At 39.1% G+C, this 16,314-nt stretch overlaps 1 protein-coding gene across 7 annotated transcripts in view; it reads right to left on the reverse strand.

The window, feature by feature from the left end:
* The window catches only part of ptprk (protein tyrosine phosphatase receptor type K), a 603,086-nt gene that overhangs the window by 76,675 nt on the left and 510,097 nt on the right, over positions 1-16,314 (reverse strand). For 4 of the 7 annotated variants that reach the window (XM_072556029.1, XM_072556028.1, XM_072556027.1 and 1 more), the window contains one exon: positions 6,601-6,785. In XM_072556029.1, the coding sequence (XP_072412130.1) occupies positions 6,601-6,785 (185 nt within the window). Of the gene's footprint in view, positions 1-6,600; positions 6,786-11,503; positions 11,540-16,314 lie in introns of all 7 variants that reach the window. The other 3 variants (XM_072556025.1, XM_072556024.1, XM_072556023.1) reach the window with 1 other exon arrangement.

The following is a 16,314-nucleotide window of genomic DNA, read 5'->3' on the forward strand; positions in this document are numbered from 1 at the left end:
GTAGCCTCTAACTAGTGGATAGCCACTGGGATCAAAGTTGGGCCACAATTACTTACTATATATATTCATAACCTGTACGAGGAAGGTGAATGTATTGTAGCCAAGTTTTTGGATGACACAAAAATACATCAGAAGGCATGTTAGGATGACAAAGTCTGCAGAGGGATATGGACACATTAAGTGAACAGGTAAAAATTTGGCAGATAGAATATAATGTGTGCAAAATAGTATTTGGTCAATAGTGTTTGTATTTTGCAACAGTAAACATTTTAGAAGATTGAATTTTGTTCTATCATTCTTTCAGCTATGAGGAGAAAGTTCAAATTTCCTTCCACTTTTTTCGATCCATCCTTTACAAGTTCATGTTGAAGTGGAGCAGTCAAATATGCTCCTTTTCCTTGCCATGACAGTTGAGAAATCTCTACTGTCTACCGGAAACGTAACTTCACTGGTGAATGTACATGTGGGGTTTGCTACACTTCTACATGCTATTCGACTGTCCTTATTGGCAACCTCATAAAATGGGCTTGATCCATTTATTCATTATGTAACATTGATGCTGAACCAGGATACACCAAAGCCATCGTGAGAGAACAAGATATCCTGATTAGAACACTGTTCAGTGCAAATGGTGCAAACTCATGAACAGGCTGAAGGCCATCACTTTCAGTCTTGCAATTTACCCAATCTACCACAATTTCTCCGGAAGGGTATAACATCTCAAAAGTACAAGCAACAGGAAAGCTAACTGTTGTATGCTGCTGCTATGCAGTAGGAACTTGGTATGGAATGTTGGATAAGGCTGAAGATAACAGGAACTGATAAAAGGCATTATCATTGGCTATTATGTAAATTAAATTACACTGAGTCATTCAGGTCTCTTAAGAGTTAAAACTGCAGGAAATCAGTAACTGCTGTCTCTACCAAATAAGGCATGCATTTGGACGAAACATTTAGGATTGCTCACATGCATGGATACGTTCAAAGAAGGCATATACTTGGTACAGAGACTTGTGTATGAAAAGCCTGAAGAAATCTCTTTTTTCAGCAGCACTTTGAAAATTCACATTCTAAGAAGGTACCCTATGTTAGGAGGTGTGGTGAAAACATCAAGCAGAGTTTCAGCCTGGCCAGCTACCAACTCTCTCAGGTAATAATGTTTGTGTTTAGGTACAGAAACCAGGGTAGTGAAAGATAGTGATTGAGGTATCCAGAGTAGTTAAAAGTGTGTGTTATTTGTTTAAGTACTTAATGAACTAATTAAGCTTTATAGAGCTCCAAGTGTCTGTGCTGTATCTTCGTCTATGTATATACTTTTGTGTCTCAGAGACTGGCAACAGGAATCAGCATATATTACCACACAGGGCTGTATATGGCAGACAAAAAAATAATGTACACACATTGAGCTTGTTTCAACTCAACAAAGTAGGGGATCATCAATCTCTGGTTCATTCTTACAGCCATGTCTTGCCCAATCAGAGTCAATCTGTCTGGCTTAAATTTAAACAGAACAGTTAAATATCAGTCATCATCTGACTGGTGCAATCCCTACAGCACCACCTCCACCAGGCAGAGTCTATTTGTCAACCAAGCAGCACTCTCTTCTCATACTGTATAAAATCTGTTTCCTTTCTAAATCGGTATTCTTGTGAATGAAATATGAAGCGCTGACAAAATATTTTTCAGCAAGACGCCATACCTATTCATTTACTTAGTTGAGTAACTGGAAAATATTTCTCATCACGAGACCCTTCAGTTTTCAACTAAGGCAGGAGGTACAGTAGATATAGAGGCAATGCTAATTTGGACAACAGTGCACCTTTTGCACACTTTGCCTGAACTTAATTTCCATCGACTTCAAAAAAATATTTTACATGCAATGTGTGGTTGGGATTTGGAAAGCACTGCCTGAGAATGCGGTGAAGGCAGAGTCAACTGAAGCATTGCATTATTATCCAAAATTGGAGACTATGCAGGGCTCCAGGAAGTCGTCCATAAGTGGTAGTAGGGAAGCTACTGCTTTGGAGAGCACAGGCACAGCGAGTCAAGTAGTCTCCTTTAGTGCTGTAGGCATTTTATGATATACCATGAAATCTACACAGTAACCATGGAAAAACAAACAATGGCATACAAAAATGGACATTTACTCACAGTCCAACTCTTCTGTAGTGTACAAATTGCATATCGAAATTAATTTCTCAAGCTACAAACTAAGGAGAGCCTCAACCTTTTCATAGCTTTTGTGCAATAAGTCACTTTACCCAGTTTTCATCATGGTGGAGAAAGGGCTTTATTCCTGGAAATGAATGTTTGCACAAAGAACTGAGGTTCAAAGGAGATATGGAGATTGTGGAATGGGCGAATCAGGGAGCAACGCAAACTGGGATGAGAATTCAGGGAAGAAGTTAAATAGTGAAATACTGGAAGTGGACATTTGAGAGATGGAGCACAGTGACAAATGGAGATATGGGGAGAAACAGAAATCCAGGGTAGAGAATGGACCTCATGAATGGATGATTAAGAGAATGATTTGCCCTCCTCCCTACTTAATTTTAAGTCTTCACCTCGTCACTCTGACCGTTCCATTCTTTGAAAGTTTTCATACAATTGCTATTGTTCGAAAGAGAAAGCAACAGTCCCAGAACATTGGATTGAGGTGGAAAGTAGCAACATTGACATAAAATTAACCGAGTGGCAGGAAACAATGTAGTGGTAGACAGTTGTTTATCTGACTGAAGGAACATTATAACTGCGTCCTCAAGGTGACTGTGTTAGGACCCTTGTTCTTCTTCTTATAGATTACAGATCTAAACTTGATGCATGGGGCAGAATTCCAAAATTCCACATAATGGCTCCCTTTCAGTGTCACTGCCCCATGAACTGAAACCCTTTCCACCCACACCGAACTCTGAGTCACGCATTTAACTCAGTCTTGATTTACTCTATGTCAGTATGCCCATAGCTCAGGAAGTAAGCCAGAGATTATTACTTTGAAGATTCTGCTTTTCACTTTAGCTCCGAACTGCTCCAATTCTTTCAGCAGAGCTTCCTTTTTTAGTTGTATCAATGTCGCTGATTTCAAGTCAATAAGACAACTGGAACTCTCCCCTTGCCCTCCATATTCCTTTCCAACCTTGAGGAGAAGTCCTTAACCATGGCACCAGGCAGACAATGCAGCCGTTGGGGCTTGTGCTCATAGCTACACAGTACAATATATATCTCCCTATTTATACCATTCGCTACCGCTACTACATTCCTATTTCCTCCCCCTACTTGTGTGGCTTCTGGTACCATAGTGCTATGATCAGTGCGCTCATCCTCCCTGTTGTTCCCACCCTCGAACAGACAGTTTGAAAGGATGTTGTAACTGTTGGACAACTATTGGCAAGGGCCAAGACATTTCAAATGTAATCCTTTGAATTTCTATAATCTGTGTCACCTGAAGTCACAACCTCCTGTCTCCAAGTTTAAGTGGTGCGACTACCCCTCTGAAGCAAAGTGTCCAGGAAACCTTCCTTCTTTTTGATGTGGGGCAACATGGGGCTACTCTTCCTGGACAAGTGGAAGTTGAGTGGGCATTTGATGGAAAATTTCAAGTTCATGAAGAATCTATACAGAGTAGATCAGGAGAAACTATTTCTACGTGTGGAAAGGTTAAGAACCATAAGACATTAGTTTGTTTACAAAATAACATTTTTCATAAAGCAAGCATTTTGTGTCTGAATACACTGCCCAAGAGTGTGGCCTAGACAGATTCAGTATCAACTTTTGAGAGAAACTTTGACTAATATCTGAAGGAGAAATATTTGCAGTGGTCTGTAAAATAAAATAGGAGTGTGGCATCAGTTGACTAGATACATTGCTTTTGCTGAGAACCAGCATAGACATAATGGGCCAAATAACCACCTTCTGTGCTGGAACCATTCTATGGTTCTATAAAAAATGCTCAAGGACAGGGAACCCAATTTTCTGAGGCAAACATTAAAACTAGGGTGAAATGGCCCATCAGTCCTTCGAACCTGCTCCACCATTCAACATCTTCATGGCTGATTCTTTGCCTCAACTCCATATGCCTGCTTTCTCGCGATACCTCTCGATGCCTCTAAAAAAAGTATCAATCTCTTTCTTGAATATACTCAGTGACTTGGCCTCCAAAGCCTTCTGTGGCAAGAGATTTCCATACGTTCAGTACCATTTCGGTGAAGAATTGTCCCTGATCTCAGATCAGCCAAGAGCATAATAAATGGCAGAGCAGACAGGAGGAGCTGAATGGCCAACTCCTGTATTTATTTTGAATGGTCTTATTGGAGTTCTAAATGGCCTATCCCATATTCTGAGGCTGTGATCCCTGGCTCTAAACTCCCCAGTCAGGGAGGAACATCATCCATGCAGATAGGCTGTCCAACCCTGTTGGAATTTTTCATGTTTTGACCAGATCCTCTATCATCTGTCTAAACTCTGGAGAATGAAGGCCCAGTCAAACCAATCTCCCTTCACAGGACAGTCCAATATCCAATAAGAACCACAGAAGACATTTACCATAATGGGGTCAGGCTGACAGGATGGCCTAGTGTTTCCTGTAGCTTTGATTGTGGAGCTTTGGCTAGTAATAAGTAGCTCATTGGTCTGTTGATTAGTGATCAATTATTGATGACAAAAGCCTCCTCTTTTCCAACAGGGTGACAGGCTCTCAGGTAGCTGAACAGCTTGGTGTGTGAATATATTTGCAGAGACCATTGGACCTCTGGAGGAGAGGGAGCTATGTAGTAAAAGACCACCTCATGCCTGAATATAGTGAGTTAATACCTCCCCTTTGAGTTGTTATCAGCTATTACTTTTAATGAATTAATCAAAAAGCATTCACAGGCTGGAAACAGTCACCCTGTGACTCTTGCAAACAAGTATCCATATATGGAGAAGCAAGATCAAACAAACAGCATTCTGATCAGCACAAGAATCATCTCAGCAAATCTTGTGATCAGGAACCAATTTGTGGTCTATGCTCTGCCTGTAACACCCACTTGTTTTCCCTGTCTGTGTCAGTCTGCAGGGGTGTATAGAGGGGCTTTTGCAAGGAGATTAGAGCTTTCACTAGTAGCACATATTAGCAGTTCATAATTGTTTATCTGTATTTACTTGTAGTAAAGAGTTATTGTAAAGTATGGAAATGGATCATGCTTTGGAGTCAGAGAGTTTTGGAGACGTACAGCACAGAAACAGACTTTTTGGTCCAACCTGTCCATGCTAACCAGATATCCTAAATTAATCTAGTCCTATTTGCCAGCATATCGCCCATATTCCTCTAAACCCTTCCTATTCATTTACCCATCCAGAAGCTTTTTAAATGTTGTAATTGTACCAGCCTCCACCACATCCTCTGGCAGCTCATTCCATACATGCACCACCCTCTGTGCGAAAAAGTTTCCCCATAGGTCTCTTTTAAATCTTTCCCCTCTAACCTCAAACCCACACCCTCTAGTTTTGGACTCCCCCATCCCAAAGAAAAGCCTTTGTCTATTTACCCTATCCATATCCCCTCATGATTTTGTAAACTTCTATAAGGTAATCCTCAGCCAACAATGCTCCAGAGAAAATAGCCACAGCCTATGCAGTCTCTCCCAACAGCTCAAACCTTCCAACCCTGACAACATCCTGATGAATCTTTTCTGAACCCTTTCAGTTCATTAATTTGGGTCTAAAGGATATGTAAATTGGGGAATTTTACATATTTTACAAAGTATTTCATTTTTTGACAATTCTGGAAATAGCAGGACTTGATTTCCAGTATGCATCTGCAGTCAGGAGCAACAGTAAAAGCCTGACAAGAAGATGGTCAACCTCACGCCACCAGAGCATCTGATATTGTTAAGCTGCTTATACTCCCCTCCTAATTACACTCCATCGCCTTCAATATTCACAGCTTATGGACACAGAGGGAGGGTGAGGAATCACAGAAATGTTTCTTCAGGATACAAATCCCAATTTGGCTAGGATCTTACCTGTGATTTGACTGATATGTGGACCAGACTTGAAGGACTGAATATTCATGTCTCTATTTTTAATGTTTGCTTCTCAGTACATGGAGGTAGGTGTTAATAAAGTAAACTCGTTGAATCTGATGAAATCCATAGGTCTGAGCTATCGGAATAAAGTTGCCCAAAGATCCAAACCACTGGGAATCTAGTTCACCTTCAGGAAAACTGAAAACTGAAAACTAAAACCAGAAAAGACATATCTTATATGGACCACAACAAGCGATTGTTGCATGTCAGCTTTTTTGTTCGGAAGAAGCAAGTTACAGGCAATTTGGTTTAACTTCTAGAATATTAAGATCTTCAGATCACTTACAAGTTTAATTAACTCCATGGAACTTGAAAAGATATTAAGCCAAACCCCAAATCATTAACAGATGTTTCAGTATTGTGAAATTAAAATTGGATAATTTAGTTTTCAATGTGAATAAATAGTAATTTTGGAGTTAGGTATCGTTACATACTGGGTTCTGACCTTGCTAGTGCCTGTTTCATAAGAGAATCTCAGTTTCAAGTTGCACATCATCTCACAATGCAGGCATTTATGATTATTTTCTAATTTTCTTACCTCATATTCCTCCTTGAAACCATAGCCCTCTGATGTTTTCATCAAGTTGATATGCTGTAGCAAGTCTGCAACACGAATAGCTGGATGGAGCTGGCCAGTTTGGTATGGAGACTCTGTGGGTTCACAGTGATAACGGGGAACATCTAATAACCTGCTTGATTCCGCTGAGACAGTGTGGTTTTCATCTGTGGAAATAAGGATAATTTTTAAATACACAACTTCTCTATATACAAGATCCAATACTCAAGGTGTATTGTGCAATTTGAAACATGCCCATTTGTTGTATGACACAAAGGAAAAAACCTTTCTGAAATACAAGTTAGTTTCAGATGGAAACACTAAGTCTTAATTCAATTGACTCCTTCATGTGCAAAATTTGACAGTTGTAACGTTGGAAGTCAATTAATCCAGAACCCAACTTCCTAACCTTATTTTATAATGTAAAGTTCTGAAGGAATTAACTTGCATGTCACATTCAGCTCCACCCAATTTGCTAATGTCACACATAGTCTATGGTAGAGATGAACTCTACATTCACCTTTGCTGGGAGCAGATGTATTCTGTAAAGCTCCCAAGAATCGTAGTAATTGTACCTGACTAGAAATATCATTGTATTATTGCTACCATGTAGTAAATCATCTTGCTAACTAAAAACAGCGTCTCTTCTGTGAAGACTCTGCTGTAATCCATCCTCTACAACTGGTCATTAGATCAGCTCGAGACAACAGATTGGTGACAGCTAACGAGCTCAAACAACCCTTACTCAGAACCATATATTTGCAGAGGTGTTGATAGCATGAGGAGGCAATCAGGTGATACCATCGACTCCTGGCTCGAAGAGGTCAACGCCCAGACGAACAAAATGTCTCAATGAGTTCTATTATATTGGCTTTACTGACATATTAACATTTTTCAACATACTAGAAGTTAGAATTCATGTACTCTTGGCAAATGAACAAGGATTGAATATGAAAATGTGTATTTCACTATTGGCATGTTTCATTCATTTCTATTTCTATTAAAAGAAATTGTGGTTCAACGTAATCACTAAACACAAAAATATAACATTTCCAACAAACTAATGCTGTGAATTCAAGATTCTCTTTCCTAATATGTCTATCTGAATATCGACCAAAATGATTATTCCAAACAGTTTTCTTCAGATACTGTGCTTGCACATGCCATCACCATGTTGACAATCCCACCTTTGAAAACAGAACTCATTGACAAACATACATTTGCCTATATCACAGTATATACCCTGCGTAAACTATAACTGCAAAACAAAACACTCACCAGCAATGGGTACTTTGTGGAATTGAGCAGCAAGGAGAAAAGACATGATTAACATTTAAATAGATATATTTTAAAAAAGCTTAAATGCATCAAAATATACAGATTGAAATCAACACGTAATTCTAACATGCACCATACTTGTTGCTTTACATGTTTAAAACATTTTCATGTCCCAAAACCCCAAATTTATTCCAAACCTGATCGAGATTTGTTTGGTTCAGCAGTTAGTTTACTTTACTTGTAACGTGGCATTTGTCCTTTAAGAAACTATCTCCAGAACCACATTATATTATTAGAACTGCTTTACTCTGTTAGAGTGAGGGGAATTTAGACTATGACAAGTCAAGCATTTTTGTTTTTTAAAAAAATCTTCTAATATGATTAAGATTTTGCCCTGAATTCAGTTGCATCCCATTCCCTTTTGCATTTACTGTTCAAATATAATCCTAATTTTACTTTCTGCATTGCGTGTAACCAATAGAAAATGTGCAATATGCAACCACAAAATGACAACACTAGAGAGGTCAAAGCAGAGTCACACAAATAAAACCAATTACAATTTTTGCCATGCTCAACATAGACACAGCTTGTGCACCTCACACAACAATGCACATTAAAATGGAACTGCAAAACATTTGCAAAACATGGAAGATAAAATCTTAAGATAGTTTGACAGAAAAAATAATAATTTTTCAAGCCATTATTCAAGTAAGGATTAACTGCACAAATTATTTTGCTGTTCAATTCAACAGAGGGCTGAATAAGTGTAATACAGTCAAAAGCACATCGATGCAGGAAGTCATTAGGCCTAACAAGACCACGCACATTATAATATGATCAATCACAAGGTTGCTTTGATCCTTTTTGCCATTATTGCTACACAATCAAATTATCATCATCTATTTTGGAGCACACCTTAAAATTAATAATGTCCAGCTACAGAAAATGTAAACTGATCACTTCTGGAATTTGAGACTTTTGGAGTGAAAAATAATATCAGGAAATTAACTTCTCTTACAAGGAGAAAAAGATTCCACAATTCTCATCATTAACCTGGAAAAATAGGTCAGTAAAAATGATTTAGAAGCACATCACATCCATGTGCTTAAATATATTTATTTTTCAGTATTAATGGAGTTGTGCACTTGTAAAATTAACATGTTTACAGATCTGCAGGGGCTCACCAGATTACTCATGTTAATAAAGAGAAATTTCTACATGTCTAGGGAGTCCAGATATTCAGTGGCAAATGTACTGCCTACTTTTCTTAATTTATTTACTTTAAGGGAGCTTTGAAAGCTAGTCTTCATGATTTCATATTGATGGACAGACTGATCACCCAGTCTCCAGGTGGTATTGTAGGTGGAGCTGTTCTGAGCGAGTAAATAAAATGCCATGAAATTTAACTGGAATGGCTTCCTGGTGGAATCTTGCTGCTGGGCCATTTGGCCAGTGGTATGATTGCAACTGTAGTGGCTACCTGTCTCAGGCCGAGGAAGGTACTTAAATAAATAAGGGCCCCTGAAGCTGACTGTTAGCAGGAGGGAACTGTTGATGCTCGAATCCAAAGTAGACAGGCAGGAGGCTGGAAGAACACAGCAAGCCAGGCAGCATGCGAACAGGCAGCCTCTCAAAAGGCTGGGGTCATTAGTGCCAGAGGTTAACTGGATGAAATTCAGGAATGCAGATTTTGGAGATTAAGAGTGGTGCTGGAAAACCACAGCAGGTCAGGCAGCATCCGAGGAGCAGGAGAATTGACGTTTCGAGCAAAAGCCCTTCATCGGGAATGAGGCTGTGAGCCAAGGGGGTGGTGAGATAAATGGGAGGGAGTGAGGCCGGGGGGAATGTGGTTGAGAGTGCGATGGGTAAATGGAGGTTGGGGTAAAGGTAATAGGAGAGGAGGGTGGAGCAGGTAGGTGGGAAGGAAGATGGATGGGTAAGACAGGTTATGAGGGTGGTGCCGAGTTGGAAGGTTGGAATTGGGATAAGGTGGGAGGAAGGGAAATGAGGAAACTGGTGAAATTCACATTGATGCTTTGAAGTCAGAGGGTCCCGAGGCTGAAGTTGAAGTGTTCTTCCTCCAGATGTCTGATGTAAGGAGTGGAAGTGGAGGAGGACCTGCATTTCCTTGGCAGAGTGAGAAGGGGATTTGAAGTCAGAGGCTAATTGGCCAAAGGTAGGGGCACTGGCAGTAAAATCAATTCCAGAACTGGTTTGTTCAGCATTGGCTGAGAAAAAAAAAGAAACGTTTGCTCGTCTGTGAGGGAACCTCAAAATCACAGCATCGTCTCATTCTTCTTGCCAACCAATTTACAGCAACATTGGATTGAAACTATTTCACACTGGTTGATATGGGTCATAGAATATAGCATAATATATCTTTCTACTGAACCAAAGCAGCCACATGAATACTGACGTGGCAAGAGCTGGTAAGAAGCTGGGGATTCCCAAATGGGTAATTCAACTCTTGACTCCTCGTAGACTGTAAAAGGCATAAGTCAGGAATGTGATCAAAATCTCTTCACTCTGATGAAGAGTCATTGGACTTGAAATCTTAACTTTGTTTGCTCTTCACAGATGCTGCCAGAGCCGATGAGTGTCTCCAGCAATTTATGCTTTTGTTTCAGATTTCCAGCATCCATAGTTCTTTGTTTCATTTTAACGGTTCTCATGTATTTTCTTGAAAATGAAATAGGAGCTGGCTTTGCAAAGGCAACTTCCTTTAGTTCATGCACAGGCTAAAATTTGACAGATAGCAAGAGACTGTATAAAAACAGGCTCAATTTCAATTAGAATTCTTTCTAACCCATTAAATCTTAAAGCAAGATTCTGGTCAACTGAAATTTCTTGGATGATCTCAGTTATTGCACAAAGAGGGAAGAACGGGGGATAAAGATTGGAATGCATTAAACTGAGGTTGCTAATATTCAGTGGGAGTTATCCTTCACCTTAAGGTTTATCTCAGTATATCAAAACTTAATTGTGAATAGACATGAAGTGTCAATTCTACCAAGATATGTACTTTCAACTCCAGCAAGACAGAAAATATCCAGTAAGGCACTGGAGATCTTTAGAGCAAACAATCTGATTGAGACAAAGCTTTGCAAATATTTAGAGCAGGATTTACACTACACGAGCTTGTACAAAGTCAGGAAATAGTACTCAGAGACATTATAGTTGTTTGGAAAGGGTACTAAAAGTAAATTTTTAAAATTGGGATAAGATCACCCTGAGGTTTGCTGGAAGTCCACAGAGAAGAAAATGTTCAAGAAGAAATTTAAAGTTTTTCGAAACTTGATTTTAAAACAAGTTTACGCCTTTGAAAAAAGACAACTCTGGTTGAATTCCTAAAGTACCCATAGGTGCTTCTAAAATCTACTGCCTGATCAAAATTTATAATTGGCACAAGTATTGCTTTCTTTTTGTCTGCTGTTACTTTTTCTCCTTTTACTTTCTCCATTATCAACCCATTATTTCCTACTGAAAAACAGCAGATCTCCTTCTCTACTCCATTAAACATTCATACAGCCACATGCTTACATAGCTATTAAACATGCAAAACAAACTGAGTCATGCATCAGTTGAGGATATAGGGTTCAGTCCTCACCTAACACAGCAGTCGGAACAAGCGGATCATTAGGCACTGTAGGAAAACATATCGCATGAAGCATACAGATCTGCATCAGTTATATTTTTAAGATATAAGCATTATATTACTTCAAATTGCTGAAATTTAGTATGAAGAAAACCCACAGGTCAATCATCTTAGATATTCATGTTAGCTAGTTAAAAAAGACCAGGGTCTCAGCTGCTTGCATCCATTGATCACAATAAGAAATGCTCACTGCTAATATGCTGTTTCTATTAAAAAGCAGTAGCACAAAAATAAACGCAGACTTTTAATGGGATTCAGACGGATTGTCAATTACCTGGATGATTTAGAAACTCGACAGGTATGCACTGCCAGACAGATTAGCTAAAGAATTATTATGGCTGCAGTAGCATAACCAACTTTCGGTTTCAGGTTTTGTTTTAATTGCTTGAAGAAAGTGACAGAAGTGAGAAAACTCACTTTAATTTCAAGGATTCCACATTTTTGTTTTAATATTGATGCTAATAAATTAATTACATTGTTATCTTTAATTGTTGTCTTGTTGAGTAATTGATTTGTAATATCACGTAATCATTTAAAGAGATCAGATTAAACCACAATAAATATTCCGTTCGATAATATGAAGCTGCGAAATTCTCATCTACATGAAGCACCATTAATTACAATTTAATTTTCTGTAATTACAGAAACAACTATAGTGTCTGAATAGTGAGATATAGCAAGCAAGTGTCATTGTCCAATATTCCTATAATTAAGTTAGATACTTAATGAAACCACTCATATCATCTAACCATGGGACAAAACATCAGTAACGGAACTTGTTAGTAAAAACAGGCAAATGTCAATCAAATGGATCCCTTTCAAAATACAAGACAAACTAATGCATTCCTCAATCATTAAATGCAGTTTTAATTGCAAACAAGAATGAGAGAAGACTCATTCTCATTTTATACATTTTTATTAATGATGGAAAGAACATATAATACAATTGTGATTGTGATTGTGATTTATAATATATTATTTGGATACTTGGGTTCTAAAATAGAGATAAATGGATTTTCATTTCAGTTCTATGAAGATAACTTTATTTTTAATGATCAGAAAGTATTTTTTAAACCGTGGGTCAAAATTATGTGACTCAAGTAAAATGATGAGATACGTTAGGTGGTGAGATAGCTGAAGTGTTTCCTAAGTTGAGCTTTTAAAACACAGATGGAGTGGTCAGAAGCAGACTCAGTTCAGAAGACCTCTACCGGCAGATGTGCAGTTCAGCAATCTCAAAGTAGGCCAAGGCAGTGGAATTTCAGTGAATTAACCTGCATGTGACTTGGGAAGAGACTGAGAGAATCATGTCTGATGGATATGCAGAAAGGAAATGCTTGTGACCTCAGCAGTTGAGGAAAATATTTAAGAGTGAAGAGTGACACTTTACCAAGATTGAATATCTGCAAAGGATATTGCTGAGGAAAAAGAAATGTTGATTCTGTTTGTTGTTTCTTGAAAGACCTTTCTAAATTTTCACATAAATATAGTTTTGTTTTTGTTTCTTTTGTGTAATAAACGTTTCATCTTTTGTTAAAAGTATATTTGCAGCTTTGTGTGAAGATACTCAGTATCTGACCACCACAGTAACCAAACTGCAAAAGATAAAATACATGGACAATACCACTCTGGATTCTACCTTGACCAGGATTATCATCAGTTGAGTCATAACACAGTCTCAGAAACAGTGTTGCATTTAACTATGGGGTAAGAGCATTTACAGAACATCTCTCCTTTCAATGACTTGTACACTTATTTTTCCACTATTGAACAGAAAGTTGGCAGGCAGGCGGGAAAAGAACTACGTAGGAGTAACATATTCAAATTAATTTCAAAGAGTAAGAGAAGATGATTTAAAAGACAATGGAATAAGAAAATGCAATTTTTAGTACTTTAACTTGAAATTTTCTTCCCCATTACTCAATTTGCTATCCTCTTCTCTGAAGGTATGGGCTATTGTGAAGGCACCAACAGGAGTTTTGTATCTCAACCAAATAGCAACTCTTCTTATTTGTACCTTCACAGTGGGCAGATAGACTATTCAATACCAGGTGACATCTCAACAAAACTTGATTCTATTCTCACCTAACATTTACATAAGCACACCATTTTTGTAGTTTGAAGGGATCAGTAGCACACATCTCATTAATTCTGCTCTCCTAATTCAAAGGCACTTTAGAAAGTTTAGCTTCTCAATTTCTATGTTTACTAAGATTAACAATTTGACATGGAACTGGGACTTTAAATGTGGCTTTGGGTACAAGGAGCAGCTGGGCTGCAAGAACTTTTATTTGTGTGTAGATTTTTTATTTGTGTGTAGATTTTTAAAAAACTTGTCGTGAGTTGGTTACTGCTCTCCTAGCTTGAAATAGTATGAAGAAATTAAATTGACAGGGTGAGCAACATCATTTAACCTTTATGTGCACCAATACATTTTTTTCCTGACTCTAGCATCTTTAGAACAAACCAGTTATTGCCAGTTGCACAACCACCTCACACTCGAAATGCAAAATCAAGGCCTTTGAGAAGGTCCCTGTGCTCTAACCACATAGTCAAATGCAACACAGTTTCTGAGATTGTATTATGATTCAGCTGATGATAATCCTGGTCAAGGCAGAATCCAGAGTGTGAATGTCCATGTATTTTATTTTTTGCAATTTGGTTACTGTGGTGGTCAGACACTGAGTACGTTCACACAAAGTTGCAAATTTACTTTTAACTAAAGTGAAATGTTTATTACACAAAACATGCTAATACAAAATTTGAAGTCATGTGAGATCCACGGTGAGCTGATAAGATGAATTCAGAACTAACTTCATTATAGAAAACAGACAGCAGCAGTGGAAAGGTTCTGACTGAAGGTCTATGACCAGTAGTGTTCTGAAGGGATCAGTGCTGAGTCCCCCGTTGTTTGTAATATACAATTGATTTGGAGCAGACTGTAGATGCCCTGATTAGTACATTTGCAGACAACACAAAGATTAGGGGAGCTGTGGATATTGAAGTGGATTGACAGAAAATACAAATAGGTTTGAGATTTGGGCAGTGAAATAGAAGATGGAATTTAATCCAGACGAATGCAAGGTGATGTATTTTGAGAGCTCTAATGCAGGAGGGAAGAATACATCAAATGGCAGAAGCCTTGCTAGCATCAACTGAAAGAAGGATTGAGGCATATAGTTTCACAGTTCCCTGAAAGTGGCAACACAATGGATAAGATCATCAAGGCTGCATATGGCATGTTTGCCTCCATTAGTCAGGGCACACAGTACAAAAGTTGACAAGTCATGTTGCAGATGTATAGAACTTTAGTTGGGCAACAGTTGGAATATTGTGTACACCATACAGAGGCTACAGAAATGTTTTTTTAAAGGACTTTTGCCTGGTTTGTACGATATTAGCTATGAGGAGAGACTGGCCAAACTTGGTTTGCTTTCACTTAAACCTTGAAGGAAAAGGGGCGACATGATAGAGGTTAACAAATCTATGAGAAGCACAAAAAGAATCGCCAGGGTAGAAATCTCAATTTCTGTGGAACATAGCCTCAAGGTAAAAGGCAAGGGGCGGGGGGGGGGGGGGGGGTGAAAGAGGGGGTGGAGGCAGCGGGGATGTGTGTGTTAAAGGCGATGTGAGAGTCATGTGTTTTTTTTTACACAGAGATGTTAAGTGCCTGGAATGAGCTGCCAGAGGTGGTGCTGGAGGTGGATAAAATAGAAATGCTTAAGAGGCATCTTGATAGATATGTTGTGGTTCTGTTCGCCGAGCTGGGAATTTGTCTTGCAAACGTTCCATCCCCTGTCTAGGTGACATCCTCAGCGCTTGGGAGCCTCCTGTGAAGCGCTTCTTTGATGCTCCTCTGGCATTTATAGTGGCCTTTTTCTGCCGCTTCCGGTTGTCAGTTCCAGCTGTCCGCTGTAGTGGCAGGTATATTGGGTCCAGGTCGATGTGTTTGTTGATAGAGTCTGTGGATGAGTGCCATGCCTCTAGGAATTCCCTGGCCATTCTCTGTTTGGCTTGTCCTATAATAGTAGTGTTGTCCCAGTCGAATTCATATTGCTTGACATCTGCATGTGTGGCTACCAAGGATAGCTGGTCGTGTCGTTTCGTGGCTAATTGGTGTTCATGGATACGGATCATTAGCTGTCTTCCTGTTTGTCCGATGTAGTGTTTTGTGCAGTCCTTGCATGGGATTTTGTACACTACATTGGTTTTGCTCATGTTGGGTATCGGGACCTTCGTTCTGGTGAGTTGTTGTCCGAGAGTGGCTGTTGGTTTGTGTGCTGTTATTAGTCCTAGTGGTCGTAGTAGTCTGGCTGTCAGTTCGGAAATGCTCCTGATGTATGGTAGTGTGGCTAGTCCTTTGGGTTGCGGCATGTGCTCGTTCCGTTGTCTTTCTCTTAGGCATCTGTTGATGAAATTGCGAGGGTATCCATTTTTGGCGAATACCTTGTATAGGTGTTTCTCTTCCTCTTTTTGCAGTTCTAGTGTGCTGCAGTGTGTTGTGGCCCTTTTGAATAGTGTCTTGATGCAATTTCGTTTGTGTGTGTTGGGGTGGTTGCTTTCATAGTTTAGGACTTGGTCTGTGTGTGTGGATTTCCTGTAAACCTTTGTGGTGAATTCTCCACAAAAGAAGAATTCTGCAAAAAGAGGAAGAGGAACACCTATACAAGGTATTCGCCAAAAACGGATACCTTCACAATTTCATCAACAGATGCCTAAGAGAAAGGCAAGCACTGAGGATGTCACCTAGACAGGGGACAAAA

Source organism: Chiloscyllium punctatum, chromosome 3 (genome assembly GCF_047496795.1).
Source record: "Chiloscyllium punctatum isolate Juve2018m chromosome 3, sChiPun1.3, whole genome shotgun sequence".
NCBI classification, from domain to species: Eukaryota; Metazoa; Chordata; class Chondrichthyes; order Orectolobiformes; family Hemiscylliidae; genus Chiloscyllium; species Chiloscyllium punctatum.